The sequence below is a fragment of the Myotis nattereri genome, assembly GCF_964212035.1.
Source record: "Myotis nattereri genome assembly, chromosome: 14".
NCBI lineage: Eukaryota > Metazoa > Chordata > Mammalia > Chiroptera > Vespertilionidae > Myotis > Myotis nattereri.
In genome coordinates this window covers 32,997,278-33,013,536 of record NC_138089.1, presented here as the reverse complement: position 1 = coordinate 33,013,536, position 16,259 = coordinate 32,997,278, and the positions used below count along the sequence as shown (strand labels likewise).

The following is a 16,259-nucleotide window of genomic DNA, read 5'->3' as shown; positions in this document are numbered from 1 at the left end:
AGGAGGAAATAGCACTTGAGCAAACCAATCAAGCACAGATGGGAGCTCAACAGGTAGATAAGGGCAGAAATGAGGAGGACCCGGTTATTCCAGGCAGACAGAATAATGTGAAAAAAGAATTAAAATTTATTGAACACTTGCTAGGTGCCAGATACTAAGTGTTTTGTATGCATTAACTGATTTAATATCTTATTCTACCTCATGAGATAATACAATTTTTATTTTACAGAAGAGGAAATTGGAAAAGAGGTTAAGTTGCCCTGGGTCACATATTTAATAAGTTCTATAGTAAGGGTTCTGTAACCAATTCCACTGTGATGAGGGGTTCCCCACATCAACAAACAATGTTCTGACAGTAGCTGGGTGTTCTACAATTCAATTCAATTCTGACACTAACTACTTGGAGATAGTATAAGATCCAACAGGTTGAGAGCTCATTCTTACAAAATTGCCTTCCTCTACCCGATCCCTGCCTTTCAGATGCCAGTCAAAAGTCCAGATTGTCGCCCTAGCTGGTTTGACTCAGTGGATAGAGCATCAGCCTGCAGACTGAAGGATCCCGGGTTTGATTCCAGTCAAGGGCACATGCCTGGGTTGTGGGTTCAATTCCCCAGTGTGGGGCATGCAGGAGGCAGCCGATCAATGATTCTCTCTCATCATTGATGTTTCTATCTCTCTCTCCCTCTCCCTTCCTCTCTGAAATCAATAAAAATATATATTTAAAAAAATAAATAATTTTTTTTAAAAAGTCTCGATTGTCATCTGAGCCTCTGGCCAATCTATAGATCAGAGTTTCCCACAACCTCCTCCTTAGGTTAGTTTGCCAGAGAAGCTCACAGAACTCAGAGAAACATTTTACTTACTAGTTTACCAGTTTATTATGAAGGGATATAGCTCAGAAACAGCCAGATGGAATAGATGCTTAGGGTAAGGTATGTCAAAAGGTCACGGGGGAGGGGAGCAGTAAGAGATCAACCAAAGGACTTGTATGCTTGCATATAAGCATAACCAATGGACACAGACACTGGGGGGGGGGGGGGCGGTGAGGGCATGTGCTGGAGGGTGGTGGCCAAGGAGAGGTCAATGGGGGAAAAAGGAGACATATGTAATACTATATGTAATACTTTAAACAATAAAGAATTTTTTTTAAAAAAAAGGTCACAGAGCTTCCATGCCTTTCTGAGCATGCCACTCTCCCCAAATGTCCATGTGTTCACCAACGCAGTAGTTCTCCAAACTTTGTCCTCTTGGGTTTTTATGGATGCTCCATTACATAGTCATGATTGATTCGATCATTCACAACTGGCCATTGATTCAACCTCCAGGCACTCTCCTCTCACCAGAGGTAATGGATGGGACTAAAATTTCTAATCCTCAAATCATTTGGTTGGCTTCCCCTGCAACCAGCCCCCATCCTTGCGTGTTTTTCAAAACCAAGGACATATTTATGCTCTCATCACTTAAGATATTCCAAGGGTTTTGGGAGCTCTGAGCCAGGAACTGTGGATAAAATCCAAATATATATAAGAAATATATATTTTGGTCATTCAGATGACCAAAATATATATTTCTTATAAATCACAATATCACATGTAGCTAGGATTCCAATCCAGGCAGCCTGGCTTCAGTATCCACTTAAAAAAAAATTCCAGCCCTGTGCCACTCCCTGTCTTCCTTAGTCAGTATGCAGTAGCCCATACGCTCATTAAATTCTTAAAGCCAGAAGGGCCCTTAGATAATCGAGTCAAGTAGTTCACACACAAATAAATTATACATTAGGACTACCGAGGAGGTTTTAAAAATATCAATGCCTAGCATTTCCTCCCCCTCTCCTAAAACCATACTGAAGGAACCACTATTTTCTCCTTCCCTTTCTTTTATCTTTTTGTATTTTAAGTTTTGTTAAAATATACATAACACAATCTTACCATTTTAACTAAACAATTCAATGGTATTAAATACATTCACAATATTGTGTAATAATCACCACTATTTCTAAAACTTTTTCATTTCCCCAAACAGAAACTCTAACCTTTAAATATAATTACCTGTTTCTCTCCCCCCACCCCCCCAACCCGCTCCGCCCAGGCCTTGTAACCTCTAATCTATTTTGTTTTTATGAATTTGCCTATTCTAAATACCTCTTATAAGTGGTATCATACAATATTTGTTCTTTTGTATCTGGCTTATTTAAGTTAGCACAATGTCTTCAAGGTTCATCCATACTGTAGTATATTTTGGAACTTCATTCCTTCTTATGGCTGAATAATATTTGTTTATATGGGTATACCACATTTTCTTTATTCATTCATCTGTTTAAGCACTTAGATTGTCTCCTCTCCTCCCTGCTAAACACACACTGGAGGAAATACTATTTTTTAAAACTTAACTATGTCATACACTAAGAAAATAAAATGACAAAAGGAGGCACAGGGAAAAGGCCCAGAGGAGTGAAAATGTGTGCAATTCAGTTTGGAAGCCAGGTTTTAGGGTAGGATTCTCAGTAGCAGGGATGGCCATGTGACTGAGACTTTTCTCCCACATTCTACACAGATATTTTGTCATCATCACCACTGTTTCCTGTCAGAGAACTTATGATTTCAGGAAAATGAAAATAGTTTCTTTTCTGAAAGAGAGCGTAGAAGCAGATTCTTTTTTCTCTAAAGCAGTGGGCTTTAACACAAAGATAGAGACTTGAAAAGTTTTAATAAAGCACAAACAAACTTAAATGCTACCAGGCCAGCGGGGCTCAGTGGTTGAGCATCGACCTATGAACCAGGAGGTCACAGTTCGATTCCCTGGTCAGGGCACATGCTGAGTTGCAGGGCGTGCAGGAGGCAACCAATCGATGATTCTCTCTCATCATTGATATTTCTCTCTCCCTCTCCCTTCCTCTCTGAAATAATAATAATAATAATAAATAAACATATATATATATATATATATATATATATATACACACACACACACACACACACACTAGGGGCCCGGTGCACGAAATTCATGCACTGGTTGTGTGTGTGTGTGTGTGTGTGTGTGTGTGTGTGTGTGGGGAGTATCCCTCAGCCCAGCCTGCCCCCTCTCACATACTGGGAGCCCTCAGGCGTTGACCCCCATCACCCTCCAATCACAGGATTGGCCCCTTGCCCGAGCCTGATGCCTCTGGCCTAGGCGTCCGGCCCGGGCAGCGGGGACCTGCAGTGGCAGCGAGGGGGGGGGGGGCAGGGCTGCGATTGCGTGGGCTCCACCCCTGCCTCTGCAGGATGCCTCTGGCTGAGGCGTCCAGCCCGGGCAGCAGGGACCCACAGCTGTAGCGGCCCCGCGATCGTGGGCTTCGCTTTAGGCCCAGGCAAGGGGCCCCTAGCTCCCGGGACTGCCAGCTTCGACCGTGCCCAGCTCCCATCACTGGCTCCACCCCTACTTCCTGCTATCACTGGCCAGGGTGGCAAAGGTGCCTGATTCTCCGATCATGGCTGGGGGGGCAGGGCAAAGGCGGCCCCAGGGCCGCCTTTGCCCTGCCCCCCAGCTCTTAGTTCCCTCCAGGGTTTCCGATCACTGTCAGTGGCAGGGGGCTTCTTCCTGCTTTCCCTTTCGCCTCCCTGCATTGTGCCTACATATGCAAATTACCCCATCTTGTTGGCAGTTAACTGCCAATCTTAGTTGGCAGTTAATTTGCATATAGCCCTGATTAGCCAATGAAAAGGGTATCGTCGTACGCCAATTACCATTTTTCTCTTTTATTAGTGTAGATATATATATATAAAGTTAAATGCTGCCTCTAGTCCTCCTGATCCTCATGAGTTGCAGTGAGAAAGGGAGAGAAGAATCTCTATTCACAGAGGGAAGTTAAGGGTTATACCTTATCATTCCAGGCAGGGTTCAGAATAAGGAGGGTAGAATCATGCTGACAGCCTTTGGGGCCTCAGTACACGAGCCCCTTTTCATCAGTTCAGAGGAAGGAATGGCTTCTCTCAGCAGGTCTCAGGAGAAACATTTAAGAACACAGATCCTATGTATGTCCTGTTGTCTCAAGATAGCCTGAAAAAGATGGTTGTTGCGGCCTTCATTTTAGGTGACCAGTTAGGTTGTAGTCTTTTCACATTTATTCAGGGCAAGGATGTTTAAGTACATTGGGGCTGTTTAGGTATAAGGTAGTAACCTATCAGCTCTTTAGTGTCAAATATCACATTAGTGCCTACATTACACCACTATATTATAATCAAGCTTCAATAGCCAGCTTTATACCTAAGACTTTTTACCACTTTTAGGGATCAAGCCAATCAAAGGGTAAAATATAACTGGGGAATGTAGTTCAGCCTAGCCAAGTTTAAACATCAAAAAGCCATCACACAACATCAGCCAATATATGAGACACGTGTCCCTTTTCTTTTCCTTCCTCCCTGTGCCAATAAACCAGGGGAGCTAGAGCCTAGAAGAGGGATATGGAGGAAGTGTCCCAGAGGCAGACCATATTGCTCTCCCAACACTCTCCAAAGGGAGAGTTAAAATAACAGACCACATCCTCTCCCTATTCATGGCCTTGGAGCTATAAATCTGGCAGGCAGTAGGGAAAGGGGGAGCTCTGAATGGATATGTCATAATTTTAACAATGGACAGCAAGTGGGAAGTTATATGATCTGAAATATCATTAAGATACTGGATGACTAGCAAGGAAAGGAGATTTAATATAGCAAGTTTGGGTCCAATGACTGGAGACAAAACCCTACTGAGCGGAGACAACTAAATAACAAAATGATTAGATTACAAAAATTAGAAGAACTACTGCAGATACTAAACAAAGAAGAAAAAAAAAGTGGCTAGAGTGGTTAGGGAAGGCTAATTTCTAAAAGGCAGATTGGGACTGGACCTTCATAAAAGATGAACATTATTTAGAAAGTTGGAGCAGAGGGGAAACTATTGAGAATAAAGACTTAGAGAAATGATATGTATGTGGGGAGTGAGGACAGGGAGAACACAGGATTAAAGTATGTGTGTTAAGGAGCTAAGTATTGATACGAGCTACACTAGACAGGGACTTGAGAACCAGGCAGAGGAATAGAGAATGGGGAAGCTTAAGAGAAGTTTTTGTTTTGAGTCTTTTAAAGACAGATTAATATAATAGTGGTATAAAACAGATGTATTTTGGGGAAGGATTGAGATTCAAAGGGGCTAGTTAGAATGCTATTGCAATATTCTAAATAGGAATTAGCAATAACCAAAACAGAATCAAAACAGAAAGGAAAATGGAATTGGAGAAAGGAAAATGTTTTATTTTATTTTATTTTATTTTTTTAAGAAATTTAAAAATATATATATTTTATTGATTTTTTACAGAGAGGAAGGGAGAGGGAGAATGATAGAAACATCTATGAGAGAAACATCGATTCAGCTGCCTCTTGCACACCCCCTACTGGGGATGTGCTGGCAACCGGGGTACATGCCCTTGACTGGAATCGAACCTGGGACCCTTCAGTCCCCAGGCCGATGCTCTATCCGCTGAGCCAAACCAGTTAGGACAGGAAAACATTTTAAAGACAAAAGATAGCTCAGCCAGTGTAGCTCAGTGGTTAAGCATTGACCTCTGAACCAGGAGGTTACAGTTAGAGGGGAGAGGAGGAATCATTTGAAAAGAAATTGTTCTTAGATGGATGAATAATGAAAGAAAGCTGAGTGAACAAACAGGTGTTTTTTTTTTAAAAAAAAATACGTATTTTAATTTATTTAAGAGAGGAAGGGAGAGGGACAGAGAGATAGAAACATCCATGATGAGAGAGAATCATTGATTGGCTGCCTCCTGCACACCCCCTACTGGGGATTGAGCCCGTAACCCAGGCATATGCCTTGACCAGGAATCAAACTGTGACCTCCTGGTTCATAGGTCGATGCTCAATCACTTACCCACACTGGCTAGGCCAAACACAAGTTTTTAAGAAAAGAATAACATTGTATAAGATATCCAGTGTTCCGAAAGAGTTAATTATATGGGAAAGGTAACTGAATTTATTGTTAACATTTTTTGAGAGTTTACAGTATGTCAGCACTGTGGAAAATTATCTATATGCATTAATCTCATATAATCCTTACAAGAAGCTTAACTTTTTCCCACTCAACAATGTGTCATGAACATCTTTTCATGTCAGTAAAAATCTGCATTGTTGTTTTTAATGGATGCATAGCATAGTGTTCCATTGTATGAAGTAAATCCAGTAAAATCTGTTAAGAAACATATTGTCCAAATGGTCATCAGGAAGGTTGTACAGCAACAATGTATGAATGTCACTAAATCCGTTTTATTTTTTAATTTCTTTGTATCCATATATCTGAAAAATGTATGGAGAGCCTAGAATAAATGTTAAAAAATCACTATAATTTGTAATATAAGGCTAATTCTGGTATTATACAGAAGTGATTTTACAAAAGACTTAGACTTATCCACCCACAATTTATAATATAGACAAATGAACATAATGGGAAGGAAAGTTCTGATCTAGGTTATGCTTTTCCTATTGGATGGGTAGACACACAGGTAGGAATGAAAAGATGGAAAAATATCAGTTGTCTGTGATGTAAAGATATGAAATAGAGCTGGATGAGTCAAGGAACAAGCAGAATGAGAAACAGGGGCAGACTTAAGATGAGAATGAAAAAGGTAGATCATTTCATTGGGTCTCATACATCTGATGAGGCCTATTCCAATGATCTCTTCCTGTTACTTACAAAGAAAAACTCCTGGGAGACAGCTGTAATACTGTCAACAATAAAAAAATATATACATATTAATAAAAAAAACTGTTACAAGCTCTTTCTATTATTGAATTGGTATATATGATGATCATACAAATTAAAACTAAATTTCAATTGAATATGTACATTTGTCTCTTTTTTTTCTTCCTAAATAGAATTACCTGAAGAAATGGATACTTCTCCCTCCAAAAAATATCCAGTTAAAAAACGGGTGAAAATACATCCTAACACAGTGACGGTGAAATACACTTCTCATTATCCCCAGCCTGGGGATAATGGATATGAAGAAATTAATGAAGATTATGGAAATTTTATGGAAGAAAATCCAAAGAAAGGCCTGTTGAGTGAAATGAAAAGAAAAGGAAGAACTTTTTTTGGAACCATGGATACCCGGCCTCCACCCACAGAAGACCCCATGACAAATGAGATTGGACAATTCCAAAGCTTTGCAGAAAAAAACATGTTTCAATCCAGAAAAATGTGGATAGTGCTATTTGGATCTGCTTTGGCTCATGGATGTGTAGCTCTTATCACTAGGCTTGTTTCTGATCGTTCTAAAGTTCCATCTCTAGAACTGATTTTTATCCGTTCTGTCTTGCAGGTCTTATCTGTGTTAGTTGTGTGTTACTACCAGGAGGCCCCCTTTGGGCCCAGTGGATATAGATTACGACTCTTCTTTTATGGTATATGCAATGTCATCTCTATCACCTGTGCTTACACATCATTTTCTATAGTTCCTCCCAGCAATGGGACCACTATGTGGAGAGCCACAACCACAGTCTTCAGTGCCATTTTGGCTTTTTTACTTGTAGATGAGAAAATGGCTTATATTGACATGGCTACAGTTATTTGTAGCATCTTAGGCGTTTGTCTTGTCATGATCCCCAACATAGTTAATGAAGAAAATTCCTTGTTAAATGCTTGGAAAGAAGCCTTTGGCTATACTATGACTGTGATGGCTGGGCTGACCACTGCTCTTTCCATGATAGTATACAGATCCATTAAGGAGAAGATCAGCATGTGGACTGCACTGTTTACCTTTGGTTGGACTGGGACAGTCTGGGGAATATCTACTATGTTTGTTCTTCAAGAACCCATTATCCCATTAGATGTAGAAGCCTGGAGTTATCTCATTGCTATTTGTGTCTGTTCTACTGCAGCATTCTTAGGGGTTTATTATGCCTTGGATAAATTCCATCCAGCTTTGGTCAGCACAGTACAACATTTGGAGATTGTGGTAGCAATGGTCTTGCAGCTTCTAGTGTTACACATATTTCCTAGTATCTATGATGTCTTCGGAGGGGTAATCATTATGATTAGTGTTTTTGTCCTTGCTGGCTATAAACTTTACTGGAGGAATTTAAGAAGGCAGGATTACCAGGACATAGTAGACTCTCCCATTAAATGAATACCTGATTATTATCCTCTTAACAATCAGTTATTAATACGTACACTGCCATTTTAATATTCACCTATTTTTTGTGTCGTATAATTGACAGAGTGCTATATAATATTTAACATATGCAGATATAGAAAATATATTCTAGTCTATTATATTAAAAAACAAACATGAAATATATGAAATGTCATGAACCCTTGTCTTTATTGTTATTAACAAAAGGTAATTGTGGTATAAGGGGAATGTTAACTTTCATTGAAGAAATGACCCCTTTCAAATGGAACTTCTGTGGTCCTAAAGTTCGAAGGTTAGAAAAATGTTCATGCCCAATGTTTTACAAATGTTCAACAAAAATCCTTCAATATTCAAAAATTGGCATTTGTGAAAAGTACACTATAAGGTGAAATGCTGAACACCAACCTCCGTTTTGTCATCTACGTGCGTTAGAAAACTAGAGGTGATTGGGTTGGGCAAGGAAGCTTGAGTTAAGGCAAGAAGAGGGAATAAAAGAAAGGAGCTGATTATTCCATGACAATGGTGCTTAGCCTACCTTAGAACAGGAAGTTGGTCTTCCTCTTGCAATGGCCACCTTAGACAATGCATAGGAAATGGAGGTAGGGAGAAGACTGGATTCTTGCCAGTTCTACTTAGTCTAGCCATTTTATTTTATTTTATTTTATTTTTGCCTGATGGTGGGAGGCCTAATGTTGGGGCAAGGTCTGCTTATCCTCAGTTATAGGATCTCTTCCCAAATTGCCCTTGTTTAGATTTTGTAGCCAGTATATGTATAGCTTCAGTAAAGGTACTCCTTAGCCCTGAAATGCACTAGCAGTAATATAGTATAGCAGAAAATTGATACAACATGGTGTCTTCAGATTCTTTTTTAAAGGGCCTAAAAGTCTGTAAAAGCATATAAGGTGGCATTAATTTGGGAAATTTTTACAAATTTAGCATAAACCAATGTTGATATGGTACTGGTTATTAAGCTATTATTATTCTTATTGAGATATCTTAGCTCCAAATTCACCTTTCTATACTTTCCTCTGTGATCTATGGCTCAGACTCTACAAACTACATTTTTCCTATGTTAGCTGATGCCTCACTAGGTTCCACCAATAAAGGCCATTAGAGGGATACTGGAAGTCAGCAGGGACAAAAGGACTTCCTACTTTGCATTTGTTTACAGTTTCTGGCATTGTTACCTCAGCAATAAGCAATGAATCCTTGATCAATAACTGATTTTAGCCTTCAGCTTTTGGCACACCTCTAACCCCAACCAGCCTCATCATATCCCTTATTAGTAGCAGGATCAGATGGACAGCATTCTCTTGTGATTGGAGCTACAGTTCAGCTGGATCAGTCCTCTGAGATTCTGAGACCTGATAGTCCAACCTCAATTCCTCTTTTTCACTAGATTTAGTGAAATACTCTACAATTATCACCTGTGGGCTACTTCAGTGTTCTCTTTTTGCGTTTTCAGTCCATCTGTTACCAGTGAAGTTGGCTCTTGGTTCTTGAGTTTGGCAAAGAAAGAATTCAGGGCCAAGTACTCTAGCACAAGAGGAAGTTTATTTAGCATGCAATGTGAAAGTATAGTCGAAGAAAATATTTGAGTGGGCTGCTCAGAGAGCTGCCTTGGCTTTTAGAAATAAAGTCACAAATAAAGAAGAAATGAGCCAGCTGGGCTCGTGGACTCAGGAAACAAGTTACAGAGGCAAAAGAAGGGCCCTTGGAAACAGGTTCAGAGGGTTAGCCCAGGACGGGCTGCTGCTGCCTGCTGCTCCCTTGGTTGCAAGTCTTGTGGGGACCCTTAAGGGATTAGGAGAAAGAAAGCAAAGATACATGCCTGAAGAAAGAAGGCATGGGCATGCTCTAATAAGAAAGCCCACACACTGGGTCCCTTGTCTTAAGGGGTTTTGTCTATTTTCTAAAAGCCAGAATTTTAGGGCAGGTCTTGGGAGGATCTCAATAGCATATTCATCAGTTTCCAAGTGTGTCCTTTAATATGCTGATGCATCAAAATGAGCATATAGGTCATTCTCTGGTCAGTTTCACCTTCAAAGATGTCACCTAAAAGGGACTGAGACCAAGGTGGGTCTGGGTCTGCCCCAAGAAGGTCTAGAATGTGTAAGATAAGACCTTGTGATTTATTATCTGACTATATATTGCTCTGCCAGTTTGTTCAGCTCTGTATCTGTTTTCCCATTGCACTGCCAAGGAACTTTACTTCCTGCCTCACACCAACATCCAGTGCTAAATTCTCTCTGTTGTAATATTTTGTGATTTATATTTTCTATTTTCTTCACTAATGTGTCTCCAAACCTTCCCCAAATAAACCCATAGTCATTAGTAGGGTGTCTGTGTTTTTGGAAAAATGTTAACATTTAGGTTTTCCAAGAATTACTAGACACTGGCTCTAAAAAAAAATTACCCAAACCAATATAGAAAGAAAAAGATGTGGAAAAAAATGAACAGAGCCTGGAACCACATGTATTAAGGACTAAGAAGTTTAGCGTAAGTATAGTCTCAGAAGAGCAGAGAGAAATCGAGCAGAAAAAAATACTTTAAGCAATATTTGGCCAAAAGTTTTCTAAATTTGACAAAAGAGAAAACAGCAACAACCACCAGAAATCCTCAAAAACAGGGATAAGTGAACCCAAGCAAGATAAATACAAAGAAAACCACACCTAGTAACATAGTGTAAATGATGATAAACAAAGATTAAAAAACCAAAATCTTAAACGCAGCCAGAAAAAAAAGACATTCAGGAAAACAATGATAAGAATTACAGCTGGTTTCTTATCAGAAACAATGAGGCCAGAAAAGAACAGAATGACATGTTAACGTGCTAAAAGAAACCCTTTAATGGCTTCTCATTGTCTACAGGGTAAAGTTTAAGGTCCTTAACTTCAACAACCCAATATTGCTTACATTTCCAGTCATCTTCTGCTCCAGCAATATTCTACTATTGTGCAATAGAATGTTTATGCAGACTCCTCTATGTAAGAATCCCTTCTTTTGCCTACTTAATGGTCTGACTAGCCTCACCACGCAACTCCCCTTCCACAGTGACTTAATGTTCCCCTGTACATAGCATTGCTGTACTTACTATATTAATAATAAGTATCTGTTTAAATTTCATTCTCTGACACTGGATTGAACTCCTTTAAGTTTAAGACTGATCTTTAGATCTCCAGCACTTATTATAGTGCCTATTACAGAGTGGATTCTTAAAACATTTTTGTTGAATTAATTCCCTTAAAAGCATAGCAATGCTCAATCCAGAAATTTAGTTCCCAGGGTCTACTAATTTCTATACCTCACAGTTGAGCCTGTGATTAGATACTTCTTGATTAGTAGATATGGTTCTTTTTGGTCCTAAAGAGCCCTGCCTGATGATGCTAAAACAGATCATGCTCTCGAATCAGTTCTCACCATGAACTAACTATCAGTAGTTTCCTGGGAAAGGCCTTGAGACATGGAGGCTCATTTTTTCCCTTCCTTGTCTTCCTATATGCTTCCTTTGGAATTAATGCAAGTTCTCATCCCAGACAGATTAGCTACCCAGCTAAAGCTCCATTTCCAGTCCTTAGGTCTTTTAAGTTTTGACCTAAATTTTGTCATTTTATTCTGCTTAGACCCTGGTCCACTCAGCACTAATTAGCAAGGGTGATTACTGTTTTTCGTTTGAGTTCTGGTAAAAGAAGTAATATGCATGCTTATGTTTGGAAGTTGGGAAGACATCGTGTGAAAGGAAGCCTCTGGAATAACTCCTACCCCATAAGAACATGGACTCCATTCCTGTTAACTACATCATACTACAATTTGATATATTACTTTATGCCTATCTACCATTCCTCTTTCATCGCTCTTTCCTTACTTTTAATTTCTTTCTCATTTAAAAATATTTTTATTGGTTTCAGAGAGGAAGGGAGAGGGAGAGATAGAAACATCAATGATGATGAGAGAATCGTTGATTGGCTGCCTCCTGCACGCCCCACACTGGGGATGGAGCCCACAACCCAAGCATGTTCCTTGCCGGAGAATCGAACAGTGACCTCCTGGTTCATAGGTTAGTGCTCAACCACTGAGCCATGCTGGCTGGGCTTAGGTATAACTTTTTATTTTAACAAGTCTTAAATAAATTAACTATTTGGTCTTTCAACTTTTTGTTGTTGTTAACGCTCACCGGAGGGTATTTTTCCGTTGATTTTTTATAGTGAGTGTAAGGGAGGGGAGGGACAGAGACAGAAACATCAATGTGAGAAAGACACATCGACCGGTTGCCTCCTGCACGCACCCAGACTGATGCTGATGTGCTGGGGATCAATCATGCAACCCAGGTACCTGCCCTGGACAGCAATAGAACCTGAGACCCTTCAGTCTGCGGGCTGATGGTCCAACCACTGAGCCAAACCCACCAGGGCTCTTTTAGACTTCTTTAAATGAGATTAGTTTATTTTTGAAATCACTAAAAATATATATTTAAAAAAAACATATTTACAAGGAACTAAAACACTTTAAAATCCCTTAATTCTTCTATTGTTTAAACAGGTGGCACATGGTTGTCAAGAAATCTGCAGTCTTATCAAGGGTCTGTTCTGATCCTTGGCCCATTCAAAATACATATTCCTTTTCAAAATAAAAACTAAACTTATGACTTCAGCATATTTTTTCCTGGGTATATGTTCCCTACTTAAGGTAGGTGGCATAAGTTACCTGACGGCAAGGATTACTTTACCTATTGTATTTGTATTCACATCCCCCTGCCCCTAACACATGTTAAATGTGTAAGTAGTATTGAATTGAGCTAGGTTTCCCTAACAGTTCGCAGTGTGATTTTGGATAAATACTTTTAACTTCTGGACAATGGTTTCTCCAGCTTAAAAAAAGTGAGTGTAATACCTCAGTCCATAAACTTTATAAGGTGTATCAATAAAAGTGTTGTATTAGTCAGCTCAGGCTGCCATAACAAAATGCCACAGAGTGAGTGGCTCAAACAATAAAAATGTCTCACAGTGCTGCCGGCTTAGTTCCACATCAGGTTGCCAGCATGGTCAGCTTCTGGTGAGATCTCTCTTTCTGTCTTGTACATGGCTGCCTTCTCACTGTGTCCTCTCATGGTGAAGCCGGAGAGCAAGCTCTCTAGTGTCTCTTCTTATAAAGACACTAATCCTGTAAGATTAGGGCCCCCACTCTTACCACCTCAGTCAACTTAAGTACTGCCTAAAGGCCCTATCTTCAAATATAGCCAGATGGGGGCTTAGGGTTCAATATATAAGTTTTGGGAGGCAGCCATGATAAAATATGGCACTGAGATCCTAATAGTGAATTCAAAATTCACTTACATTATTCACTGCAGATGCCAATAATAAGATGTAAACAGAGAGAGAGAGTAGCTGTTGTTCAGAGTTTCATGACATTATTTGCCTCAGCCTACTTGAAGCCAGGAAGCGGCCGCTGGTGATTTGAGGTCGACCTTGCGATCCTGTATATGGCAAGCAAACCACATACAATCACCGGTATTCAAATGAATAATTTTGAAGTTCAATGCAGAAAGGTGTGAACTCGTGGGACGTAACGTCAGGGCCCGGATGAAAGTTGGGGAAGGGCGAGGTATTGATAATGCCTTCAACGATATTTACTGACGTGCTGTCGCGTGCCAGGCACTGGGGGAAAACTGAAAGCTGATATGGTTCCTACCTTAAAAGGAGTTTAAATAGGATGCGGGGAAACTACTTCAACAGCGTGGATGGGGAAAAGACCAACACCCCACGCAGGGTCCCTGAGAAGTTGGTGAGGAAGGCATGGGCCGGCTGCGGGCTGCGGGGCTGCAGCTCGTGTCGGGATCCTGATGGCCAGGCAGGGGGCTGGGGCTGAGCCCCTGAGAGCCGGCAGACCTGTCCCCGAAAGTCACTGTCCTTTCTCTTCGCAGCATGACCACTGCAGGCAAGACTTGATGCTCCCTACACACCAGGACCCTTCGAAGGTCCTCGGACTCTATTTCGGGTTGTGGCTCAAATTAAGCATATGTCTTACATTTTTCTCCCAAGTTCCCATTTTCAGGCCTTTTGGTTTTTCTTTTTTTGCTGTCTGCCCCCAAGAATCTTCATCTGCCAAGACTCTTTTCAGGTGCAGAGACCCGAGGGAAGATCCCAGAGCGGATGGGGCTGACCTCGGGAAGCAGTCATTTTTTTTTTTTGGCTGTGGAGTCTCTCTCCGCAGCGCGGAGGAGGAAGGCCCACAGCAGGCAGCCGGAGAGGAAAAAAGCGACGGGCGCCTGATGAAGGCCGGCGCTTCTCACTCTCCGGCTCGTTCTCCGCCGCGCAGCCTCAGCTCAGTCCACGCCCAGCACAGCGCTTGACTGACAGGCAGCTCCGCCCAATCCCGGTGCGGCGGATGGAAGGGACGGGGAGACCGAGCCTATCAGAAGAGGTCAAGAGAGGGTTTCCTGCCCGAGCGGACCCGCCCACAGCCTCGCGGCCAGTCGGCGTTGCATCTCCGCCCGCCCGCTGCGCGAGCCCCGCCCCTTTCCCCAGAGCTACGCGGCGGCTGAGCGGAGGCCTCGTGCCGTAACGGCCATCGCGGCGGCCGCGGCGGCGTCTGGGTGCCCTCGTCAGGTGAGCTGGGGCCGCCGAGGCTCGGCGGAGGGACGGAGAGACGGCCTTGCCGGCGGGCAGATGCACGGGGAGCCCTTCCTTGTCCCTGGCGCTCACACAGCCTGCTATTCGCGGCGTCGCTTCCTCTTCCCAGGCGAAGTTAGCCCCGGGCGCCGTCTGCCGGCCCGGAGCTGAGCCGAAGGGGGCGGGGAGGCCCGTCGGCCCGGCCTGGGCGTCTGCACGGAGGTTTCGCGCGACCCTCCGGCCACTATCTCGGGGGTGAGAGGCGGGGCCCCGCGGCTTTCCTGTCCGCCTCCGGAGTGCCCGGTCCCGGTGAGCACCCCGGGCGGCCACCCCTGCGAGGTTGGGAGGTCCTGTGTGCGGCGTGCGTGCTTCTCTGCTTCTTTTCCTCCCCAAATCCCGTTGCCGGTTGTGATCTAATGCAGCCAGGAAGGTAGGGACGTGGGAGAGGAGGGAAGGGGGGCGTTCGCCTCTAGCCTGAGCCCCGTGCGGCGGGTGGACATCCTCGGGATGCTCCCTCTGCCCCTCCCCCAGCCCCAGCCCCAGCCCCAGCCCCAGCCGGTTCCCTGGTCCTTGGGAGATCGGGGGTATTTTCATCGGAGGGACCTGTGGTAGGTTCCTACCTGAGTTGCTTGGGTTGTGAGCTTTTGACTTGCCTTGTAATATATCCGGTAAAAACCGACCTTGGTTGGCTGATTTTGTAACCTTATGCGTTCCCATAAAAGTTAAATTTGCCGTTAGAAGCTCAGGAAGCTGGGTTTTGTTCAGGGCTGAGAACAGTGACATTATAGACGCTCAATTAAATTCGAGCTGATGAACTGATCAGCTAAAAATAATTCTACCCATTAGATTCTGTAAGAAAGCTGACAAGGTAGGGAAGAATGAAGTTAAGGAGAATTTTTTAAAATCCCACCTTGGGTGGTGAGCAAAGAAGCTCAATGTCCGGTCAAAATGGGTAAGTGTTGCAGAAGTTACTCATTTTTAAAAATCTTTGGTAGATTTATGAAAACTCAACTGTACAGTTTATTAAGCATCTGGAGAGCACTGTGCCTAAAGGTTCAGTTTTCAGCGAGGTCACAAAGTGAAGGGTGAGAATTCAAGAAGAAGGTTTTGTTGGGGAATTGTCGATAATATTCAGTGTTTAAATAGGCATCCCATTCACAGTTGGATAGTAACTCAAGAAATATGCATTGGTAGTTTCATTCCATCTTGATTACAAACTCTGAGATTTTTTCTTTGGGAAAATTGTGATCTGTGAGAATTAGCTGTGGTATCTGTGAACACTAGTTGCCAAGTGTTCAAGACTCCTTAACTGTGCTTGTTCACTTGCTTAATTTTAAATCGTGTACTTTATTTTTCTAAGCACTATCTTTTAGTCCATGTAAATAAAACTTGAAGTATACATACAATGTCTTTTTAGTTTATTGAGAGATACTTTGTGCCCTGGGTTTATTTTTCTTATGGACCTTTTGGACCTGCCAAAGTTCAAGGTAGAT

At 42.2% G+C, this 16,259-nt stretch overlaps 2 protein-coding genes across 2 annotated transcripts in view; both read left to right on the top strand.

The window, feature by feature from the left end:
• SLC35G2 (solute carrier family 35 member G2) overlaps positions 1-8,333 on the top strand; it is a 30,441-nt gene extending 22,108 nt beyond the window's left edge. Inside the window, exon 2 of the mRNA XM_081106166.1 lies at positions 6,900-8,333. Coding sequence (XP_080962292.1) covers positions 6,914-8,152 — 1,239 coding nt within the window. The 5' untranslated portion in view covers positions 6,900-6,913 and the 3' untranslated portion in view covers positions 8,153-8,333. The remainder of the gene's footprint in view (positions 1-6,899) is intronic.
• Positions 8,334-14,680: 6,347 nt separating this feature from the next.
• Positions 14,681-16,259, top strand: part of NCK1 (NCK adaptor protein 1) — a 68,361-nt gene continuing 66,782 nt past the window's right edge. The window contains exon 1 of the mRNA XM_081106195.1: positions 14,681-14,763. The gene's annotated coding sequence lies outside the window, so the exon portion shown is untranslated. The remainder of the gene's footprint in view (positions 14,764-16,259) is intronic.